The 19,407-nt window shown below is 36.6% G+C and overlaps 1 protein-coding gene across 7 annotated transcripts in view; it reads right to left on the bottom strand.

The window, feature by feature from the left end:
• Positions 1-1,148: 1,148 nt before the first annotated feature.
• LOC140162414 (short transient receptor potential channel 1-like) overlaps positions 1,149-19,407 on the bottom strand; it is a 131,254-nt gene continuing 112,995 nt past the window's right edge. For 5 of the 7 annotated variants that reach the window (XM_072185636.1, XM_072185641.1, XM_072185639.1 and 2 more), the window contains exons 5-17: positions 18,861-18,968; positions 17,901-18,335; positions 16,882-17,069; positions 13,557-13,653; positions 10,410-10,545; positions 9,320-9,459; positions 8,918-8,997; positions 7,396-7,773; positions 5,994-6,195; positions 5,067-5,243; positions 4,291-4,335; positions 3,190-3,311; positions 1,149-2,440 (exon numbers count right to left, since the gene is read on the bottom strand). In XM_072185636.1, the coding sequence (XP_072041737.1) occupies positions 2,194-2,440; positions 3,190-3,311; positions 4,291-4,335; positions 5,067-5,243; positions 5,994-6,195; positions 7,396-7,773; positions 8,918-8,997; positions 9,320-9,459; positions 10,410-10,545; positions 13,557-13,653; positions 16,882-17,069; positions 17,901-18,335; positions 18,861-18,968 (2,355 nt within the window). In that variant the 3' untranslated portion in view covers positions 1,149-2,193. Of the gene's footprint in view, positions 2,441-3,189; positions 3,312-4,290; positions 4,336-5,066; positions 5,244-5,993; positions 6,196-7,395; positions 7,774-8,917; positions 8,998-9,319; positions 9,460-10,409; positions 10,546-13,556; positions 13,654-14,072; positions 14,164-14,956; positions 15,054-16,881; positions 17,070-17,900; positions 18,336-18,860; positions 18,969-19,407 lie in introns of all 7 variants that reach the window. The other 2 variants (XM_072185637.1, XM_072185638.1) reach the window with 2 other exon arrangements.

Genomic DNA, 19,407 nt, shown 5'->3' with positions numbered 1-19,407 from the left:
TTTTTGCAAATTATACGGTTTATCCCTGCATTCTGCACCAATATGGGCATGCTGTCACATTGGGCTATTCCAGATGTATTCCGCACCCCCCCCCCTATGGAAGACACGTCTGGAATTCGGGGCTAAATTGACAGTCGGAATTCACATGTCAGGAAAACCCCATGGAAGACACTGCCGGAATTGTGGTAATATGTCTAATATGGCCAGTCGAATTCACATAAATGTAAATGTCTTCCATAGGGTTCCAGCTGGAATTAGAACATTTTTGTTTCCAGCCAGAATTCAAGTAAATGTCTTTCATAGGTTAATCGAGATGGTGATCATAAGTGAAGATTCTGCTGGAATTGGAGCATTTTTGACCATTTTCCAGCCGGAATATTAAGAAATGTGAATGTCTTCCATAGGCACATCATGGCCTTTCACAATCCCCAATCTTGTTTTTTTTCGCTTATTTTAGCAGCCGGAGTTTCACCTAATCTCAATGTCTTCCATACCCTCCAGCCGGAATCTTTGCTAAAAATGACTGCTGGAATTCTAAACACATCTCAATAACAGCTGGAATTGAATTTTTTTAATGTCTTCCATAGGGGGGGGGGGTGCAGAATACATCTGGAATAGCCCATTATGGATGAGATGTTTATTACAGGGTCAACAATTTTGTACATTTCTGAGTCATCAAATACACAAATATAATTACACAATAATATTCATATTTTTAAGTTGATAACTTATAATTGAATATAGATATAGATGTGTATTTTGGGGCTAATGTTATGACCATTTTTGTATCTGACAAATAACGGGATAATAATTATGTGAACATTTGTATGCTTATATACCATTGTATACCTTTAGTTTGACCGATCCTGAATTGAGACGGTTATAGTCTATAATAAGTTATGTATATAAATGCATAATAAATAGCACAATCACATGGACTAGGGAGGTATATCATATTATTGCACTTTCATGCAATTCCACTTGAACTTGTAGATGAAGATTCTTGCAGATTGATATTTGATACTCTGGACAATGTACATTGAATCATAACAAAAACAGCATTTTAGTGCTATTCTATTTTGTACTATAGCCTACATTTATGCCTACAGAATGAATTACTCCGGGGAATTACTTTGTCAATGTAAAATGTAATATTTCAGATTCCCTAAAAAGTGCAGCTTCTTATCAGAGTTTTGTACGCAAAATGATAATAATAACTCATTCCAAAAGCAGTGCCCCTAACATACCTTATTCCAATAAACAGTACCCCTATCTCATTCCAATAAACAGTGCCCTTTTGGTAATACCTTATTCCAATCAACAATGTCTTTAACATATAGTAATTAATTCTTCATTCCAATATACATGTGCCCCTTGCATGGTAATACAGTGGAAACTCATTATAACGAAGTTGTCAGGGACAGAGAAATTTGTTCTTTATATCCAAATTTCATTATATCAGGGTTGTAAAAACAATAAATAACAAAGAATTTTGTATCTTGGTTCTGGAAAAATACTTCTTTATAACAGGGTTTTTCTTGTATCAGATTTCGTTATAATGAGGTTTTACTGTACCTCATTCCAATAAACAGTGCCCTTTTGGTAATACCTTACTCCAATCAACAATGTCTTTAACATATAGTAATTAATTCCTCATTCCAATATACATGTGCCCCTTGCATGGTATTACCTCATTTCAGTAAACAGTGCCACTAGCAAAATTTGCAATAACTCAAAGACTGTCAAAAGTGGACCACCAAAAGTTGCTCGTGTATATTGCAAACATGTACAAACCAATCCATATTAGATAGCTCATTCCCCATTTGGGTCATAGTGCCCCTGTCTATAGGATAAGATGGTCAGTTAGTGAAAATCCCAATGATGGGTCTTAATTGCAAATGAAAAATGGCAACTTTTGATTGATGTGCACAATAAATACAATGCACCAACCTCTTGAATGAAATGCTTCAAATAGTAATAATAATTTAATAGTATAATGGACAAATTTCATTCAAAAATGCAGTTTGAAATTGTAAAGAAATTCACATTCTTTAGATTAAAGTGGTCAACATTTTTTTCAAATAAATAATACTAACTAATTAACTAAAGAATTTCTTTATTATACTTCGCTGTCTATCCACGGTAATTCGCAAAGCCTGCGATAAGTTCTCCATGTCGCGCCCCTTTCCGATTCTACCTGCTGCGCTTCTTCGGGCGGATGCTCTCGCCGGGTTCGCGACGTGGAGGTTGTGGCGAAACAGGCGGTGGTGACGGCAAACCACTGGGCGGTAGTGGAGCATTCGTAAGTAGTTCCCCCTGTCTCTTCTGCTCCTCTTCTAGACGCTTTTGCCGCTCCATCATATCGCTCAGACCATGTACACAAGCTTCAACATTTTTGTGCGTTCTGGTGTTTGCGGATTGGATATCTCGCATTTGATTCCTGCATTTGCAATTAAAAGATAGGCAAAGTTAATATTACCCAGCACTACAGTATAACTTAAAGCCATAATGTATGATCTTATAAGATGAAATTGGTTAATTTTTTCAAACTTGATTTTTGGGGGTTAGGGGGCATATTTGTAATGTTTACACATGTCCCAACTTTCACCTAAATGCCAAATAGAATCAGCCACATTCGTTGTGTTTGTCAAGTTAACACAGCCATTTTGCCATAATGTCAGAATTCACACATTGACTCCCCATTAGAACTTCATGTTGAACGGTCAAAATAGCATGCGGTTATTTTTTTTTTCATATTGCCTCGCTTTTTCGGCTTAAAATGGCTAGAAACCTTTATTTCAGCATTTTCGCTGAATAACAAAATGAAAAGTGTATGTAAATCATGGCTTTAATATTTGTTATTGATTATGAATGTGAAAACAGGTGAGAAAAAATAGTATACGAACCCAGGAAACAGGTTGAAAACTACTAATGTATGCTGGATGGGGCATGAAATCAGATAAGGGACTATTTGCTTATATTAATTCTTCAAAAATGTGGTCCAATTTGACAAAATAAAAATTCGTCATTTTTACTGGCTGGCTTGTCATTAAAAAAAATCTTGTTATGTTATGGTGATTTAACGTTCTCTTCGATTGAAAACCGCATAATAGAAGTTGGTGGTATTTAACATGAAAGTCCCTGTAAAGTATATTTGTAGGTACACTTCGAAAAGTAACCAGTTTTTACCTCATCATTCTTAGTGTTTCTTTCAAAGTAGACAAATCCATATAAAGGCGTTCACTGTCGTCATCCAGCTGACGCGATTTCAAGTCATTGATGTAACGGTCAGTCAGGTTTTGAATGAAAAGCTGGAAATAATAAGATGAAAATAATGTAAAATCAAAACAATTTGCGTATTTAGCATATACTTTTAATAATTGTGAGCCAGTAAATGGAAAACCTACATTGATATCAAAGTTTCATATATTAGCATATAGTTTATTAATGGTGAGCCAGTAAACGGGAAACCTACATTGATATCAAAGTTGCATATATTAGCATATAGTTTATTAATGGTGAGCCTGTAAACGGAAAACCTACATTGATATCAGAGTTGCATATATTAGCATATAGTTTATCAATGGTGAGCCTGTAAACGGAAAACCTACATTGATATCAACGTTGCACATATTAGCATTTAGTTTATCAATGGTGAGCCAGTAAACTGAAAACCTACATTGATATCAAAGTTGCATATATTAGCATATAGTTTATTAAGGGTGAGCCAGTAAACGGAAAACCTACATTGATATCATAGTTGCATATTTTAGCATATAGTTTATTAATGGTGAGCCTGTAAACGGGAAACCTACATTGATATCAAAGTTGCATATATTAGCATATAGTTTATTAATGGTGAGCCAGTAAACGGAAAACCTACATTGATATCAAAGTTGCATATATTAGCATATAGTTTATTAATGGTGAGCCTGTATTTGTGTAAACGAAAACCTACATTGATATTACAGTTCCTTACATGGACATATAGTTTATTAATGGTGCGCCAATGAACAGAAAACCTATATTGATATCAAAGTTGCATATATTAGCATATAAAACGGCAACTCATTTAAGAGCATGATTCAAAAATAGACTTACAGTAACGGTACATTAACGGATAGAAAGGCTACTCGTGACAAGGAGATACATAAAAGAAAATTAAATATTCAAGACGAATAAGAGTAAGAAAATGTTGCTGGAGAACAACGAAGGACAATACTGGAGAAGGTGAACAGGAAATAGAAGAAGATGAACGAGAAGAAGAAATTGAAGAAAGAAAGATCTTACCTTATACTGTTTTTCTCGGACAGATCGATCTCTTTCTCTGTCCAACTGTAACAAGAAAAAAGATTGAGTATGTTTAGAACACAATAAGTAATATCATGTTTATTGAGTGTAATAACCTGGAAAGGTGACATTTTTCCACATCAGGTGGTCCTCCTATACCTCATTAATGCCTATTTAATAAATAAACATCTCAAAAAAAGTAATTACCCCCTTTAAATAATGGCTATTATTCAAAAACGGGCTATTGTATTACAAATCTGTAAAATGTGTTGAAAGCATAATTCATTTCTGCACATTTTGACACCTCATTTGTAGCAATTGACTAAATATCGATGTCACAGCGTACATAATTTGAATATATGTAACCCAAGATTTGAAAGTTGCAGTAAATTCCATTTATTTGTAGTCAGTATAATGGAAGGAAATCTGTGTAATATTATCTGAGTGTTTTTGTATTGTTGTAAGCGCAACTTTCAAATCTGGACCTCACTACATTAAAGTGACAGGTGTTTTATTTTTTTCTGAGCTATCGTATCAAATGATATGAGGTGTCAAAATGCGCAGAAATAAATTCTCCTTCCAACGCATTTTACAAATTTGTAATACAATAGCCCGTTTTTGAATTTTTTTTATTATTTTTTTTATACTTTTTTGAGATGTTTATGACGTCAATAATATAGACTTGTGTCAGTTATGAAATGCTTTTTTGTTGTTGTAATTTACAACATTATTTTAAAGAAGTAACATGATAAATATCTTTTGAGTGGTGTACGAACCTTTTTCCTCTTCGTTGACGACCTCAAAAAGCAACATTTGTAACACCGCGTGAAGAGTCTCACAAAGGACTTTGGCGTCGGAACGAGATTAAATGGCGGCGGCATTGTTGGGCAGTTGACCATGTAGTCCACCATAAGTTTGGTACGTTCAACTTTCCATTCTAATTCAGCGTTTTCCTGGAATTGAATAAAATCATTTTATCTCACCATGTTGACATACGCCTTTCGGGAATTGGACTTAGATAATTTATCTGTCTCACCATGTCGACAGGATTTCCTGGAAGTGATCTTGGGTCATAATTTATCTTAACATATCGACATACGCTTATTAATTAAGTTGGCTTGGGGTAGAATTCATCTCACCATGTTGACATCCACTTTTCAGGGTCAGGGCCAGGGTCAGGGTTTCACTCATTAAGTGCCAGACGAATATCTAAAGCATTGTCCGTTTTAAACTTTCAACTGGTATATCCTGTGCGTACAAAATACTTCCACAGATGACAGTTTCCACAACAGCGTTACTTTCATTAACCTCTCCTTTCTTCAAAAACAGTTTCAAATCTGTTCCGTTTACCACGCTTACACTCAGAAAGAAAACCCCAACTTTAAGCAGTCTGTCATCTTTTCAAAGCTTACTGACGATGTACATACAAAAGTAAAGCTACATTTTGAAGCACTCTAAGTAGTCGCAAGACAGTCACTAAGCCTTCAAACGGACTTTATTTAAGCAATCGTTAGGCGGTCGAATGTTTATTTGGAACTATAGGCAGTTGACTGCCTGTTTTGAAACGCTAGGCAGTCAACTGCCTGTCTGAAGCACTAATTTAGGCAGTAGCTTGCCTGAAAGAAGGACCAATCTAAGCAGTCATACCTTTTGGGCGTTATAGGTTGCCAAAGATTTGAATCGAACCAATCAGCGTCTCTTACCTCCACACGTGTGTACGTATTGCTCATCATAGCAATGAGAGCATTCAGCATAACAACAACAGCTATGACTAGGTACGCAGCATATAAGAACAGCCCTACGCCTTCTGTGAAAACCATTCCGGCCGATGGGTCGACTTCCAGCTCCTCTGTATCGGCCAAGTCAAAGAGTGACCAAAACAATGTACCCATTGTGCTGTAAAACCTACAGGTAGAAAGAACGAAGAATTGAGGTTAGCAACTGTTTTTCTGTTGCGATTTGGTAGTTCACAGCATCTTGTGAATAGCAGTGAGCTTTGGCAAAAAATTGCATTGATCATTTCATTGCGAGTGTGTAGAAGAATTCAAATATCACAGATATACTTTTGTAGGTCCTGTGGTTCTTGAGTTATGTTGTAAAGAGGGCGGAACAACAACACTTTTGTAAAACGTACATAACTCATTCACAATAAAATATTAAACAAGTTTTCAAAGTATATGATTTGTAGAATGAACTTTTCCAAAACATAAAACTGTTAAAAGTGTTATTTTATGAAATATTGATTTAGATAATGAAAATTGTTTTTTTTTTAGCTGCTTCGACCAACAATATCTCGTCTACCCGTAAGATTACGTATGTACGTATTGCTCATCATTGCAACCTGAGTCGGACACCGCTAACCGCTAAGTACTAAAAACTGCATGGCGGAGCCGGAGGGGTTAGAGATAAAATGGGGACGGCAACGAGTAAAGTGTCCATAAAATGACTAAAAATGGGAAAAATTGATTTAATAATCTATTTGGCCATGTTTTTAGGGTCAAAAAGTGCAATTTTGTATGTTTTCTTACAATTTCAGTTATAAAATTTAAAGACTTGACATAGATCTAAGCATTTGGAATCTTGAGTATAGGCTAAAATATCACTCTCAATCTTACTACTAATGATGGTGTTCCTAAACTCGTATACCTAGAAGGTGGTTCAGATGACCATATCAGTCATACCCGATGAAGTCCCCCGACCTTCAGGACGAAATATTAGAGTGAATAAAAAGTTCGTTTGGTTTTGTCAAACAAAAATCAAAAATACTTAGGATGACATTTTTTTTTGAAATCTCAAAATATTAATGCTGCTGGGTTTTTTTTAAATCGGGGTAGATTAGATATACACCAATCCGAGAAGCGTTTACTGTATTTGGCCCTCTATTGACGGCAACACAGATGTACCAGAGCGGGAGATTTAATTCGTAATTCAATACTCATGATTGTGTATTGAATATCACTGTTGTGTACAATTCCCGGGTACAATTCTGTATAGCACACAATAAATAATGGATGGAACCCCCGACCTCGGGACACCGCAGTTTTACATCGGGGACACCGCAGTAATGGCGAAGTCGGATAGGTGTATAGCCTATGATACACTTACGAAAGAAAAGCTGGATGGCAGTCTTCTCCTGCCTCACATTTCAAAACCTCCAGGACGCAGAATGTTTCGTACAACTGCGTCAACCCAATGCTAAATGATACCCACAGGAAAAAGAAGATCACAAAGAACCTGATGATATCAACAATCATACCACCAAGACTGATTCGAAGCGGACCCACGAAGCTCAGAATAACTGTGTCCCGTAGAGCCCCCAAGAAAGTTAACACAGTGGCGAGGGCGAAGCAGCCCTCGGCGACCAGGAGTGGATCATATGGGTTCCAATCAGTACGATCTTCACATTCAAATTTGGCATGGACGGCTCGAGGATCTTCCGGTCCTTTTTCCTCCACTACAAACAAGTGAGTTTCGCTTCCAAGCCTTAAAGATCAAGAACAAAAAAAATGCGAAAGAATTAACACTATGAAGTGTAATAACATTTTGTTTGTCTTAACACAGAGAAATATATAGTTGGAGTGAAAAGGGAAATACTTAAAACAGTTCTGTATGATATATATATTATTATGCTTTAATACTGTATATTATGCTTTAATACTGTAATAATATGCTTTAATACTGTATAATAATATACTTTAATAATCTATGCTAAATATGCCAATACTGTATGATATTAAGCCTACTTTATAATAATTATTATGCTTTAATACTTTATAATTATTACACTCTTTTTTTTTTTACGACATGGCATAACTGGGCATTAACAGCAGAGACAAAAAATCATTTAGAAGCTGCTGACGAGGCACCCAGAAAGCGATTAACCTCCTTGCTGAAGCTGACCCTCGATCTAATGGCTGGAATTTGGGCAGGTAGAGAATTCCATAATTGGGCTGTATATGGTAGAAATTATCTTTCATGGCTGACAAGGTTTGATCTTGGGACTTCCACTGCTAGGTCATGGGATCTCACAGACCGTCGCAACCTGGGGTCATGGACATGGATGTCTGGCATCAGCTGGCATAATAACTCAGGGGCCTCCTTGTAAAACATACGATGGAAGAGGGTGGCTGCTCCAACTGCCATGCGGTTGCTCAATGGCTGAATACGATGATCTTCATACTCATTTGTTGGCAGACCAATGACACGCTTAGCTCTATTTTGGATGAAGTCGAGCTGAGCTAGTGAGGTGGGAGTTGCACCAGTCCAAGCAATGCTGGCATATTCCATTTTTGATCGTATCATGGCCTTGTAAATGATTGCTATCTGTCCAGGTAGAATATAGGGCGAAGCTCTGCTGAGGAGTCCCAGTCGCTGACCGGCTGTCTTAGACATCTCTAATACTGCACTATTTCACCGAATAATTATGTTACAACCGTAACCTAAACAACCAATTGAAATAAGAAGGCCTGCCAACATTGCAGCCCATTCCGAGTAGATGATCACATAATTGCGTCGTGGTGTAGGCATGAGACATGGCTGTGTTTGAATTGTTTCTGCAAATTTGTCACGTTATACACAACAATTATAATAAAAGATATATAAATATAACGATAAAAGAAAGTCTTACTCGTCTCCATCCTCCTCATCTATATCTACGGAACAACTATCCCAAGATTCCCATCCTGGCGATCTTATTTTCTTTAATGCCTGGAAACAAACAAAATATATGGATATATTCAACATAAATCCTTTCTTTGAGAAACTGTGCACTTTGGCGTTAATCACAATCTTTCACATAATGCCCGGATTTAAGTACTTCTGTTACACATCAATCTCTGGTTTAAGAGAACGATCCTCACTTTTCAGATCGAATTAATCGATTTGAAAAGGTCTATTATTCTACAATTTAACGATCAATATCCCTAAAATATTTTTAAACAGTGTTTTGCTTTCGCGGAGATTACTGATAGTGACGTTTAATTTTTAAAACATAATGACTAGTATTAAATAAGTATATATGATTTCTTACCGCCAAGTAAGAGATAAAGTTGAGAATGAGAGATATCCAATAGAATATTAGTTGGATAATGTCCACCCAGTTGAAAGCCTCAGCTAGGTACTCCTTAAATCCCTGTCGCCAAAGCTCCTTCAATTCACGCCAAGTCATACCTGTTGTGACAAACACAAACAAACTTTACATTTTAAAAGAAATTCCTGTTTTATTTTAAAATATGTTCTACAACAGCCTAAATTCCAAATCTTATATTTACAGTCCTAATCAGGAAACGTAATCCCAAATCCTAACTCTAAAACCTATTTCAATCCTAGTCGAAAACCTAACCTTAATCCCAAATCCTAACTCTAAAACCTATTTCAATCCTACTCGAAATCGTAACCCTAATCCCAAATCCTAACCCTAATACCTATCTATTCTATATATCTATTTAGGCCTACGGAATGTGACCCTAATCCCAGGCTCTAATCCCAAATCCTATAACCTAACACTTATTTCTAACCCTAATCTAGGAGCGTAAGTGTAATCTCAAATATAACCTTAAAAGCTATCTTTAGTTATATCTGGAACCGTAACCCTAATCCCAATTCCTAACCCTAATAACTATATTGTAACCTGCATCCCACCCTACGTCAACGAAACGTGATCGCTTCAACTAGTTTTTCTTAACCTATTTTGGTGTTCATCAATAATTGGTTATTGATAATTGATTCATTGATCGATCGATACTTGAACGATTGATCAATAATTAATAACTGACTATAATAAATCAACAATCAATAACAGAATCTAAATCAAAACCCTAAACATAAGCGTTAATTCTGCCGATACGCCCTTTGAGAGGTACTGGATGACTCTGGGCAGGATCAACATTAAAACGCATCAGTATAGAGGCCACGCACCCAAAAGTGCTCTATTTAACGGTTAGGACAGACGTCTCACATGGATATATCAAATGTCCATTCATAGTGGAAAATAATGGAGCGACAAAACAACAGCGCGACGTTATAGGTGTATATTAAGTCGGATTAGAACATTCGTGGATACGAATGGCCTTGTCGCTTCGCTTCTTGGCATTATCCTATACATTATAATGATTACTTACCAACGATCCAAACATAGATGAGCCATACGCCCATGTGCGCAGGACATCCCCGGTACTCGAGATAATGTTCAATCCTCGCTTTGTTATACTCTTCCGGACTTCTAGTAGGCGCATCCTCACCTCCAGAAGCCGCAATCTTATTGGAAACAATAAATAATTCAACTTAAGTTAAAATTGGTAAAACGTTCATTTGGCTTTATTCTCAGTAAATATGAGCAGTTTTTCATCGCCTAAAAGTATTTTAGTAGGGGGCCTACCATATCCCCAGAGTAGTGGTCGGAGTTCTTTTTGTACTTTGATTATTCTGAATCTTCGACGAGCGAGGGGTAAGTGGAAGAAAACCCTATTTGCAATAGCTGCCGTGTATCACTTGCAAACAATATAGAATGCAAACATTGTCAAATGTATAAAAGGTAACTATTGCAGATAGGGGCGTCTTGTACTAAGCACCAGTATTTCACTGTAATCAGATAATCAAAGATAACAAATAAGAAGAAAAATTTCTGAACAAAGTCGGCAAACTTTTAAAAGCCACCGTACGCATAATACAACACTTGCTTAATTATTACACATATCTGTTTAGACCAAATCACTTCAAATTGCATACCTTAAAGTTAATTTCGCATAGATATAGCAGAGTGACAGAATTCATGAAGGACAAATACGATATATCAAATGTTTTCATTTAATGTGTAAGCACATGAAATATAACATGCATTTAATATTCAGGGTTCAAAATAAAGCCTGAATTCTTGTTAGGATTAAACCAGGGGCGTACCCCAGGGGCGGGCCCAGGGCCCATGTTTAAAACATACAAAATTGGGTTTGGGTTTATTCTTGGCGCTGCGCACACGAGGGTTCCGTTGCGTACCCGGGATCTATATAAAGGTTTTTGCACACACCCCTCTTTGTAAATGGTATCATTTGATAAAATATGACAGTGGCAGGGCTAGGCCTCCAAATAATACCAGTGACCCTGAAATTAAACTAATAAACGGGGATTCAGTTTCAATTATAAGAATCATGCGTGAAAATGCAACTATGGTTGACATTTACTTTGAATAAAAAAAAATGGATTATTTCCATAAAGAGAAGAAAAGCTTTAATTTGAACCCTTGTTCACATAACCTTTTAAAGGGGCATTTCGTGATCCACAGCCTCATCCCCCTACTTTACCCAAAAAAAGTTGAGATTTTTACACCACTGGATACCTCTGGCTACATAATGTTTATGTAATAAATATTTCTTGCAGATTAATTCGTTTGGCAAAAATATCGCCAAATTTTATTTTCGTTCTGGTGCACCAGAACGAAATTACAACACATTGTCTATGGAGCAGTGTAATACACATAATCATACATAACTCGCAAACGCAAAATCGGAATCAACTGAAATTTTGGAAATAAGCTTTTTTCGTGGATATATACTGAAAAATGTGATAAAAAGAGGATGCTAGGATCACGAAATACTCCTTTAAAAACAACAAACACTATCATTTCAAATAACATCTCAATAAGTCCAAAAGAAGCATGCAAGAAACCAGTAAAAAGCATTCACTTTCAAAGTTAAAGCAATATTGTAACATATACTGAGGACGATATTCTAAATTTTGTTCACACGAGGGTAAAGTAATTTAATTAACTGACATACTTGCAAAAATCAAGGCCTTAGATGTTGTATTTGTGGTAAAATCTCACACATGAATGAAATACACGAGATTTAATTCATACATACAATCGAAATCTTGGTCAAAATTGCATATAGCTGAAAAGTCTCGTTGCCCGCGTACGCCTGTTCGTAACATTGAGCCGATCGATCTAATTAACAATCGACGGACTGTCTATATTGACCCTAGCCAACAAAATGGCCGCCGATAGCCCCGAGCACGGACACCCATGATTGGCCCTCCTAACACCAAACGAGGCATCCAATTGGCTCCCCCATGAAAACATCGTGTGACCTCACGAGGGCGAACTCATTTCAGCCACAGGGATAATTTTGTGTTTCATTTGACGAGCAAATTAAACTGAATTTCTTTCCTTGGTTCTTCTTCATTTGTTCGGCTCAAAGCTAAAAAGGCACACATCTGGTAGCGAAGTATACCATTTTATGGAAAATATAACCATCTATTTTGTTTGAAATTGTTACAATATTGCTTTAATTAACAGTATTTTGCAGTCAAAATATATGTTTTGACGACCTTATTCAGTCCATTTTTTCAGGCAAAGTATAGGCATACTCAAACACATTCAAGTAGTAAAGTTAGTAGGTAATTATCAGTTACTATGAATGCCGTTTAGTGTTATCATTTATGGAATAATTTTCATTATGAAATAATTTGAAATTAAAAAAAAAATGCGAATTTAAAATGATATAATATGAAATGTTATGAGAGTTTTGATGAAGACTATGTGAGATAAAATGATTTATATTGTGATTTGAAGTTATAAAAATGCGAATTTAAAATAACATAATATGAAATGTCACGCGAATTATGATGAATACTCTGTGAGATGAAATGATTTATGGTCAAATTTAGTTATGTGCAGAACATGAAAGCGACGTACAAAATACTCATTTTAACCTTTGTTCCACATCTCTAGCATGTTCGGGTCCAAAGTTATAGCCCTCGGTAATTTTCGGAATTTTTCGTAAAAAATCCGCTCATTCTTTAATAATGGGGTGCAATTAAACGCAAAAAAAAAAAGAACAGAAAGAAAGAAAAAAAGAGAGAACGTATAGGCCTAATGAAGGGGAAAATTGAAGAAGAAGAAGAAGAAAGAAGAAGAAGAAAAAAAACCATACAAATTAAGCAATCCCACGCAATATCTTAAACATCTTCCACCACTGCACAGTAGCTATACGCAATCACTTCAGCTTAATCTGTGAACAAAGTTCCGCACGCCTTCTTGCGCGATGGATCAATCACAGAATTTTAAAAAAAATCCCCCAATCTCATGATCTACAGTTCTTCCGCGCAAATGAGTTATGTTTGATGGTTCAGTAATGTATGAATGTATATTGTTAGTCTGGTTAGCTAACGATTTAGTTTGCCATGAGCACATCACTTAAAACTATGTCACGCTGACATGAATTGTCACGCAATAATTGTCACGCAAACATTTTAAAAGGAAAAAAAATAGTCACCGGCGGGAGATCCGGCCCTGCTGAATGTATGGTATTGTACATTAGCAACGCCAAAAAAAATAAGCGAGAAGCCATTGATAAAACGAAGCGTACAAATCTGAAAGAAAATTAGGAAAGAAAAGGCAGGGATATTACACAAAGCTACAGATATACTAGTATACAGAAAGAAAGACAGTATTCACGACCCGTGTCAATAACAATAATAGGGTAAGGCTCGCAAGAAACTGCGCATGTGTGGAAAATGGAAAACGAATATTACTACACATGCGCAGATTCTTTTCAAAGCAAAACTCCTGCTTAACTGCGCATGTGCAATAATATAATAAAGATGCAGTAGACTAACTCCATTACACGTTTACACTGCACAATGTGCAGTGCACATTTTATGTTTCAGACTGAACATGGTTGACGAATGAGGGCAGCAGTCCAACTGTTTGCAGCACAGCACTTGATTGGAACCCACACATGCGCAGTGGTCGTGAAAAATGCCTATTTTGAATTTTATTTAATAATCACCTTTTTATCTGATGCTGATTGTATAGTTGAGTATAACAAGATTAACAAGAAGGCTATTCGAGAGGACATTTGTAAGACGAAGCAAACAAAACTGGAAAAAAGTTAAGAGAATCATGTAGTGCTTGTGATTGAGGAGATTGCATGGTGTGAATTGCTGTACATCTTATACACTAGGATCCACAACATGTCCATCTATCAGGGCACAGTTTTTTAACCCTAATACATGTTTGTATTCATTGAATGACCTTGGGTGCAAAAACTCATACTCTGCAACTTGAGGTCAAATTTCGCACTATGAGTGTTTAATTGAGGTTACTGAGCTATGCCATAGGGATGAGGCCATTGTGGTCCATAGTGTTACATAACATTGTGTGACGTGTGTCGTGACCTAGCATCAACAGTAAAGAGAGAGTGACAAAAGTTGATTGATTTTTGAAGAATACACTTACTTGAGAAAACAATACACAATTTGGCATTCTCTGCTATTCTATAGTTTAGAGTGATTCCGATACATAACTCACGGTTTTAAGTTTAAGTATTATTACCGTAAAGATTCGTCTAATGGCGCATGGGCTACCTTGAAATAACTAGAATTTAGGCATACACTCAAAGTGCCCACCCGTAAAAATCCCACCAGCAAATGAGGGCAGCAAATATGAGTATTTTAGGAGGGAGCTCTCTATTTATACATGAAATTTACCCTAAGGCAAAGGAGCCTATATGCGCCTTTAAGGCGAACCTGTACGGTATGTCAATATGTCAGTTCCGATTCCTTAATCTACTCAAAAAGTCTATGAAAACTAAAAATCGTGAGCATGATGAATAAGAATATTATATTTAAGAAAAGTCGATAATTTCCAAGGGATGTTTGAAATTTGTTTTACCGTCGCTGAGGTTGAGCCTAATGGTGGAAGTGTGATGTATAGAACAAACACCAAGAAAGCGAACCGAGAGGCTTCTTGCAAGACGAAACGGACAAAACTGTAAAGAAATTGAAACGTTACATTCCCTATGTACACTAATGTGATATTTAGCCCGCACGATTCTCGTGCGATAAACCCTTTTCATGTTCATACACCTGTATAGAAACGACCTTGTGCACACAAAATAGGGAAAGGTGTTTAGCATAACATAATATTGATCTACATTTTGATTAACATAGCGATGTACAACGTTTTGGGAGCCAAAGCCATTTATTGCAAGTTAGTGTTCATCTGGTTTCTCATGACGGAATATTCTGTTATATTTTGGCGCACTGATTTTGGGTGCGTCGCCCTCCAACTAACAACATAATGAGCTAGTTCGGTTCAAATCCATACTCTCCCTATGGTATACCTTAATCTGCCACACAGGGGTTGTAGAATTCAAATGGAGTCGCTCATTCAGCCTGTGTGGGAGATTACGGTTATGTCTTCCATAGGGATGCATGGATTTCAATTGGAATATCACAATAGCTCATTCTGTTCACCCTAATATTCGGAGTGTGAATTTCAAATCGGGTTACCTGGATGGGTGAAGTCTATGCATTTGAAACCTACAACCCTGTGTTTGAAAGTCACGTCGTCCGTAGGGGTGTATGGATTTCTGCACATTGGGTATGTAAACGTAATCTGTCGACCGCGGTAAAGATTATTGTCAGAAAAGTGCAAAAAGTATTTTCTTGGCACTGAACTTTAAGTTAATATTAATATACAAATAATGAATGTTAATCAGGTGAAAATTAATGTTGTTGAATGGACAGTTGAATGAGACATTTTCATCTTTCACTAGAACAGAGTTTAGTCACGGCTAAGCTTCATGGCATGTGTACAATGATTGTCCCCGTACAATAGAACGAAACTGAAGATTCACGCTGAATGGATCCAGAATACAAGATGTATATGACGCAAGCAATGGATTATTTATTGAATAACACGTGATCCTATAATCCTTCAATCAAAAACAATTCATTCAATTGTCCATTCAACCTCGCTTAGGTGTTATATAATGTTGTTATCTCATCAATATCCAAATGACACCTTGTACCGTACCATGGCAAGCATATTATCACAGCAGCTGAAGGGAGTATCCCATTATGCTTTGCGGTACCATTAATAGAAAATGTACACAAAATCCCTCACTTTCAATAGTGACTTAAATCAGGGGAGGTTAAGACTTTTGTTTGCAAAAATATGACCCCTAAGGTATTGTGAAACTATCCATAGCTCTCAATATCTAAGAGGCCTTTGTTTATATTTTGTATACATTTACTATGGAGCATGCAGTTATACTGCAATGCTTGCTGGGATACTCCTTTCAGCTGCTGTGCATATACTATTGACCTTTTCGATAATATTCCTAGAACCCTTTGCGAGTCGACTACGCACATTGAACAGTTGAACTGCTCAGTAAGTATGTGCGCATTGACGATGCCATAGTTAGGATAAAATTTGCAAAGCAAAGGCTTTTTGGAATATACTGAAATGGTCTATTGTTTTAAACAACAATGTAATGGTCTACTGTTTTAAATAACAATGCAATGATCTATTGTTTAAAATAACAATGCAATGGTCTATTGTTTTAAACAACAATGCAATGGTCTATTGTTTAAAACAACAATGTAATGGTCTATTGTTTAAAACAACAATGCAATGGTCTATTGTTTTAAACAACAATGCAATGGTCTATTGTTTTAAACAAAAATGCAATGGTCTACTGTTTAAAACAACAATGCAATGGTCTACTGTTTAAAACAACAATGTAATGGCCTATTGTTTTAAACAACAATGCAATGGTCTACTGTTTAAAATAACAATGTTAGAAAACTTACGGCATTTTCATAAAACGTTTAACCCACATAAGAGGAAAGATGATGTAAATAACACAGAGAAGCGGCATAAGTATAAATATGAGAGCTGTACGGAGGACGAAGTGTGACATCGGTAGTTCCTCCCATTCCTGATGATACAGGTACCAACGGTCTAATATGTACTGTTGGCAGTTATTGTGAGCTATAAACTGGGAAAATAAGAAGAAAAATGTTAAACGAATAATTATGTTTCGTTAATTGTTAGCATGATACTTATGTTTTATTATGGGAGCAAAAAACCTGTTTCGAAAATACATTTATTCAGGAATCTGCCTACAATAGTTACTTTGTAATTTTGAGATTTCTTACGCCTTGTTCCTTACGCCCGTCTAACATATTGTCGGTCGCAACACGTAGTGGAGTACGTGAAGGACAAAATACGCTTCCGGAAAAACGTTTTAACACTCCTCCACTGTTATCTCTCAGTTGCCCGATTCCATTTGAAATTTAAGTTTAAAGTTCAAACTATTAAACTGTATCGAATAACTATAATATGATATAGCTAGCTCCAAAACTTTACGCCAATCCCTGAAACTGAAATTATGGAAAATCACTCTACGTCTTGTTCCTTACGCCCGTCTAACATATTGTCGGTCGCAACACGTAGTGGAGTACGTGAAGGACAAAATACGCTTCCGGAAAAACGCCTTGGTTTTAAAACTAAATCTGTTCATAAAATAATGAAGCAAATGTTTGGATTACCATGATGTTTTTTCTTGATACCCTCACAGGAAATGCATGTTTTACAGCTATTTCACATTGTTTCATAGTCATACGACAACTGGAAATCTTACCGATTTAAATTTGAGATCAATAGCGTAGAGCAGTCTCACGGGAAGAGATTTTGTCTACTTACCGATTTAAATTTGAGATCAATAGCGTAGAGCAGTCTCACGGGAAGAGATTTTGTCGACTTACCGATTTAAATTTGAGATCAATAGCGTAGAGCAGTCTCACGGGAAGAGATTTTGTCGACTTACCGATTTAAATTTGAGATCAATAGCGTAGAGCAGTCTCACGGGAAGAGATTTTGTCGACTTATTGTTGTCCTTGTTGTTGTTGTTGCTGTTGTTATTGTTGCTTGCTTCTTCTCCGCTCAACATCGTAGCAATCTCTGTAGTGTTTTGAATCATTTCTAAATAATTGGTGAGAAACTTATCCAAAGTTTGTTTCAGTTCTTTATATTCTGGCTTAATGTGTGTTAGTTGGTCTTTTCTGGTTTCTTCTATTTTGAGACCGGCTTCAAATGCCGCCTGGATGGGGTCGGGCGATGAAAATAGTAGGTATGCCTCGCTAGACATGGCCTTATGCCAGTGAAGACGAGTGAGGGCGCGCTCGTAAATGTCCCGTGAGCTGCCAACTCTGGCGAGGGTGTCCTCTAACGTAGGAAGCTCGGCACCAATGCCGATGAGGAGCTGAAACAAATAACAATAAAAACAACACAATAAAAAGATTTACACCAAACCCAATCCAAATCAATTATAGAATGTTCTAAGGGAACAAACCAAACGATCGATGACGTCCTATAAACGAAACTAGTTTCGTTAGGGGGGAGGGGGTAAAATACTCGATTACACGTTTGTACAAAAACATCGGTCTGAAGAATGTGTCATTCAATTTTCAACATTTCATTATTACGTTTCTGGCAGGGAGGGAGGGGGTCGGCTGAGAAACGAAACTAGTTACGTTTATAGGACGTCGTCGATCTTTTGGTTTGTTCCCTAAGCATGGCGAGTCGAGGTAACGATCACTGCAAACCAACACGGTTTATCTGTACAATTAATGTATCCATGACTAGCCATCTACCCCAGCTTTTACCAACTATAAATTCTTATGTAGGGAATGTCTATAAGCAAGTTTCAAGAGACTTAAAATTAAAGATATGAGTAAATGCATATTTCCATTCCATTAAGGTGATATTGATATATATGATTACAAACCTCGCATATCTCGTGCTCGTTTTCACTTGCTGCCATCATCAAGGGTGTTGTGGTGGTAGGAAATTCAGGATCTTCTGAAAAGGAGTTTACTGCACTATCCACCATGGCCTGTTAATTGAAATAAAGTAATACTTTATTTAATTAAGGTCTGAAACAAGTTATCAAGGTATGTGAATGAATTGAGATACCCAGTTTTCTTTGAGCCGTATATGGCAATGTAGAATCTCATTTGGAACAATTTCATTAGAGCATACAAAAAGGCTCAGCCATGTAACCAACTCACAACAGTAAAAAAAAGTATCCTGAACAAGGGTGCGTCTGTACATTGTTTGCGAATTTTATTTGTTCATGATGCTGTATTAAACCAGAATTGTTTGTTTTGTCACTTTTGTAACAGAGCGAAAACTTTATAGAATTAACTCAGCTTTTCAAGTGAAAATGAAGGGTTTGTTTAAGGCGGGGATAACGGACTACTTAGGATTAGCAATGGGCTATTGCTTTTAAAATTCACGCTGTGGAAGATATAGACACAATCTTCCACAGAATT

The sequence above is a fragment of the Amphiura filiformis genome, chromosome 10 (assembly GCF_039555335.1).
Source record: "Amphiura filiformis chromosome 10, Afil_fr2py, whole genome shotgun sequence".
Taxonomy (NCBI): domain Eukaryota; kingdom Metazoa; phylum Echinodermata; class Ophiuroidea; order Amphilepidida; family Amphiuridae; genus Amphiura; species Amphiura filiformis.
This window is presented reverse-complemented; position numbering and strand designations above follow the sequence as displayed.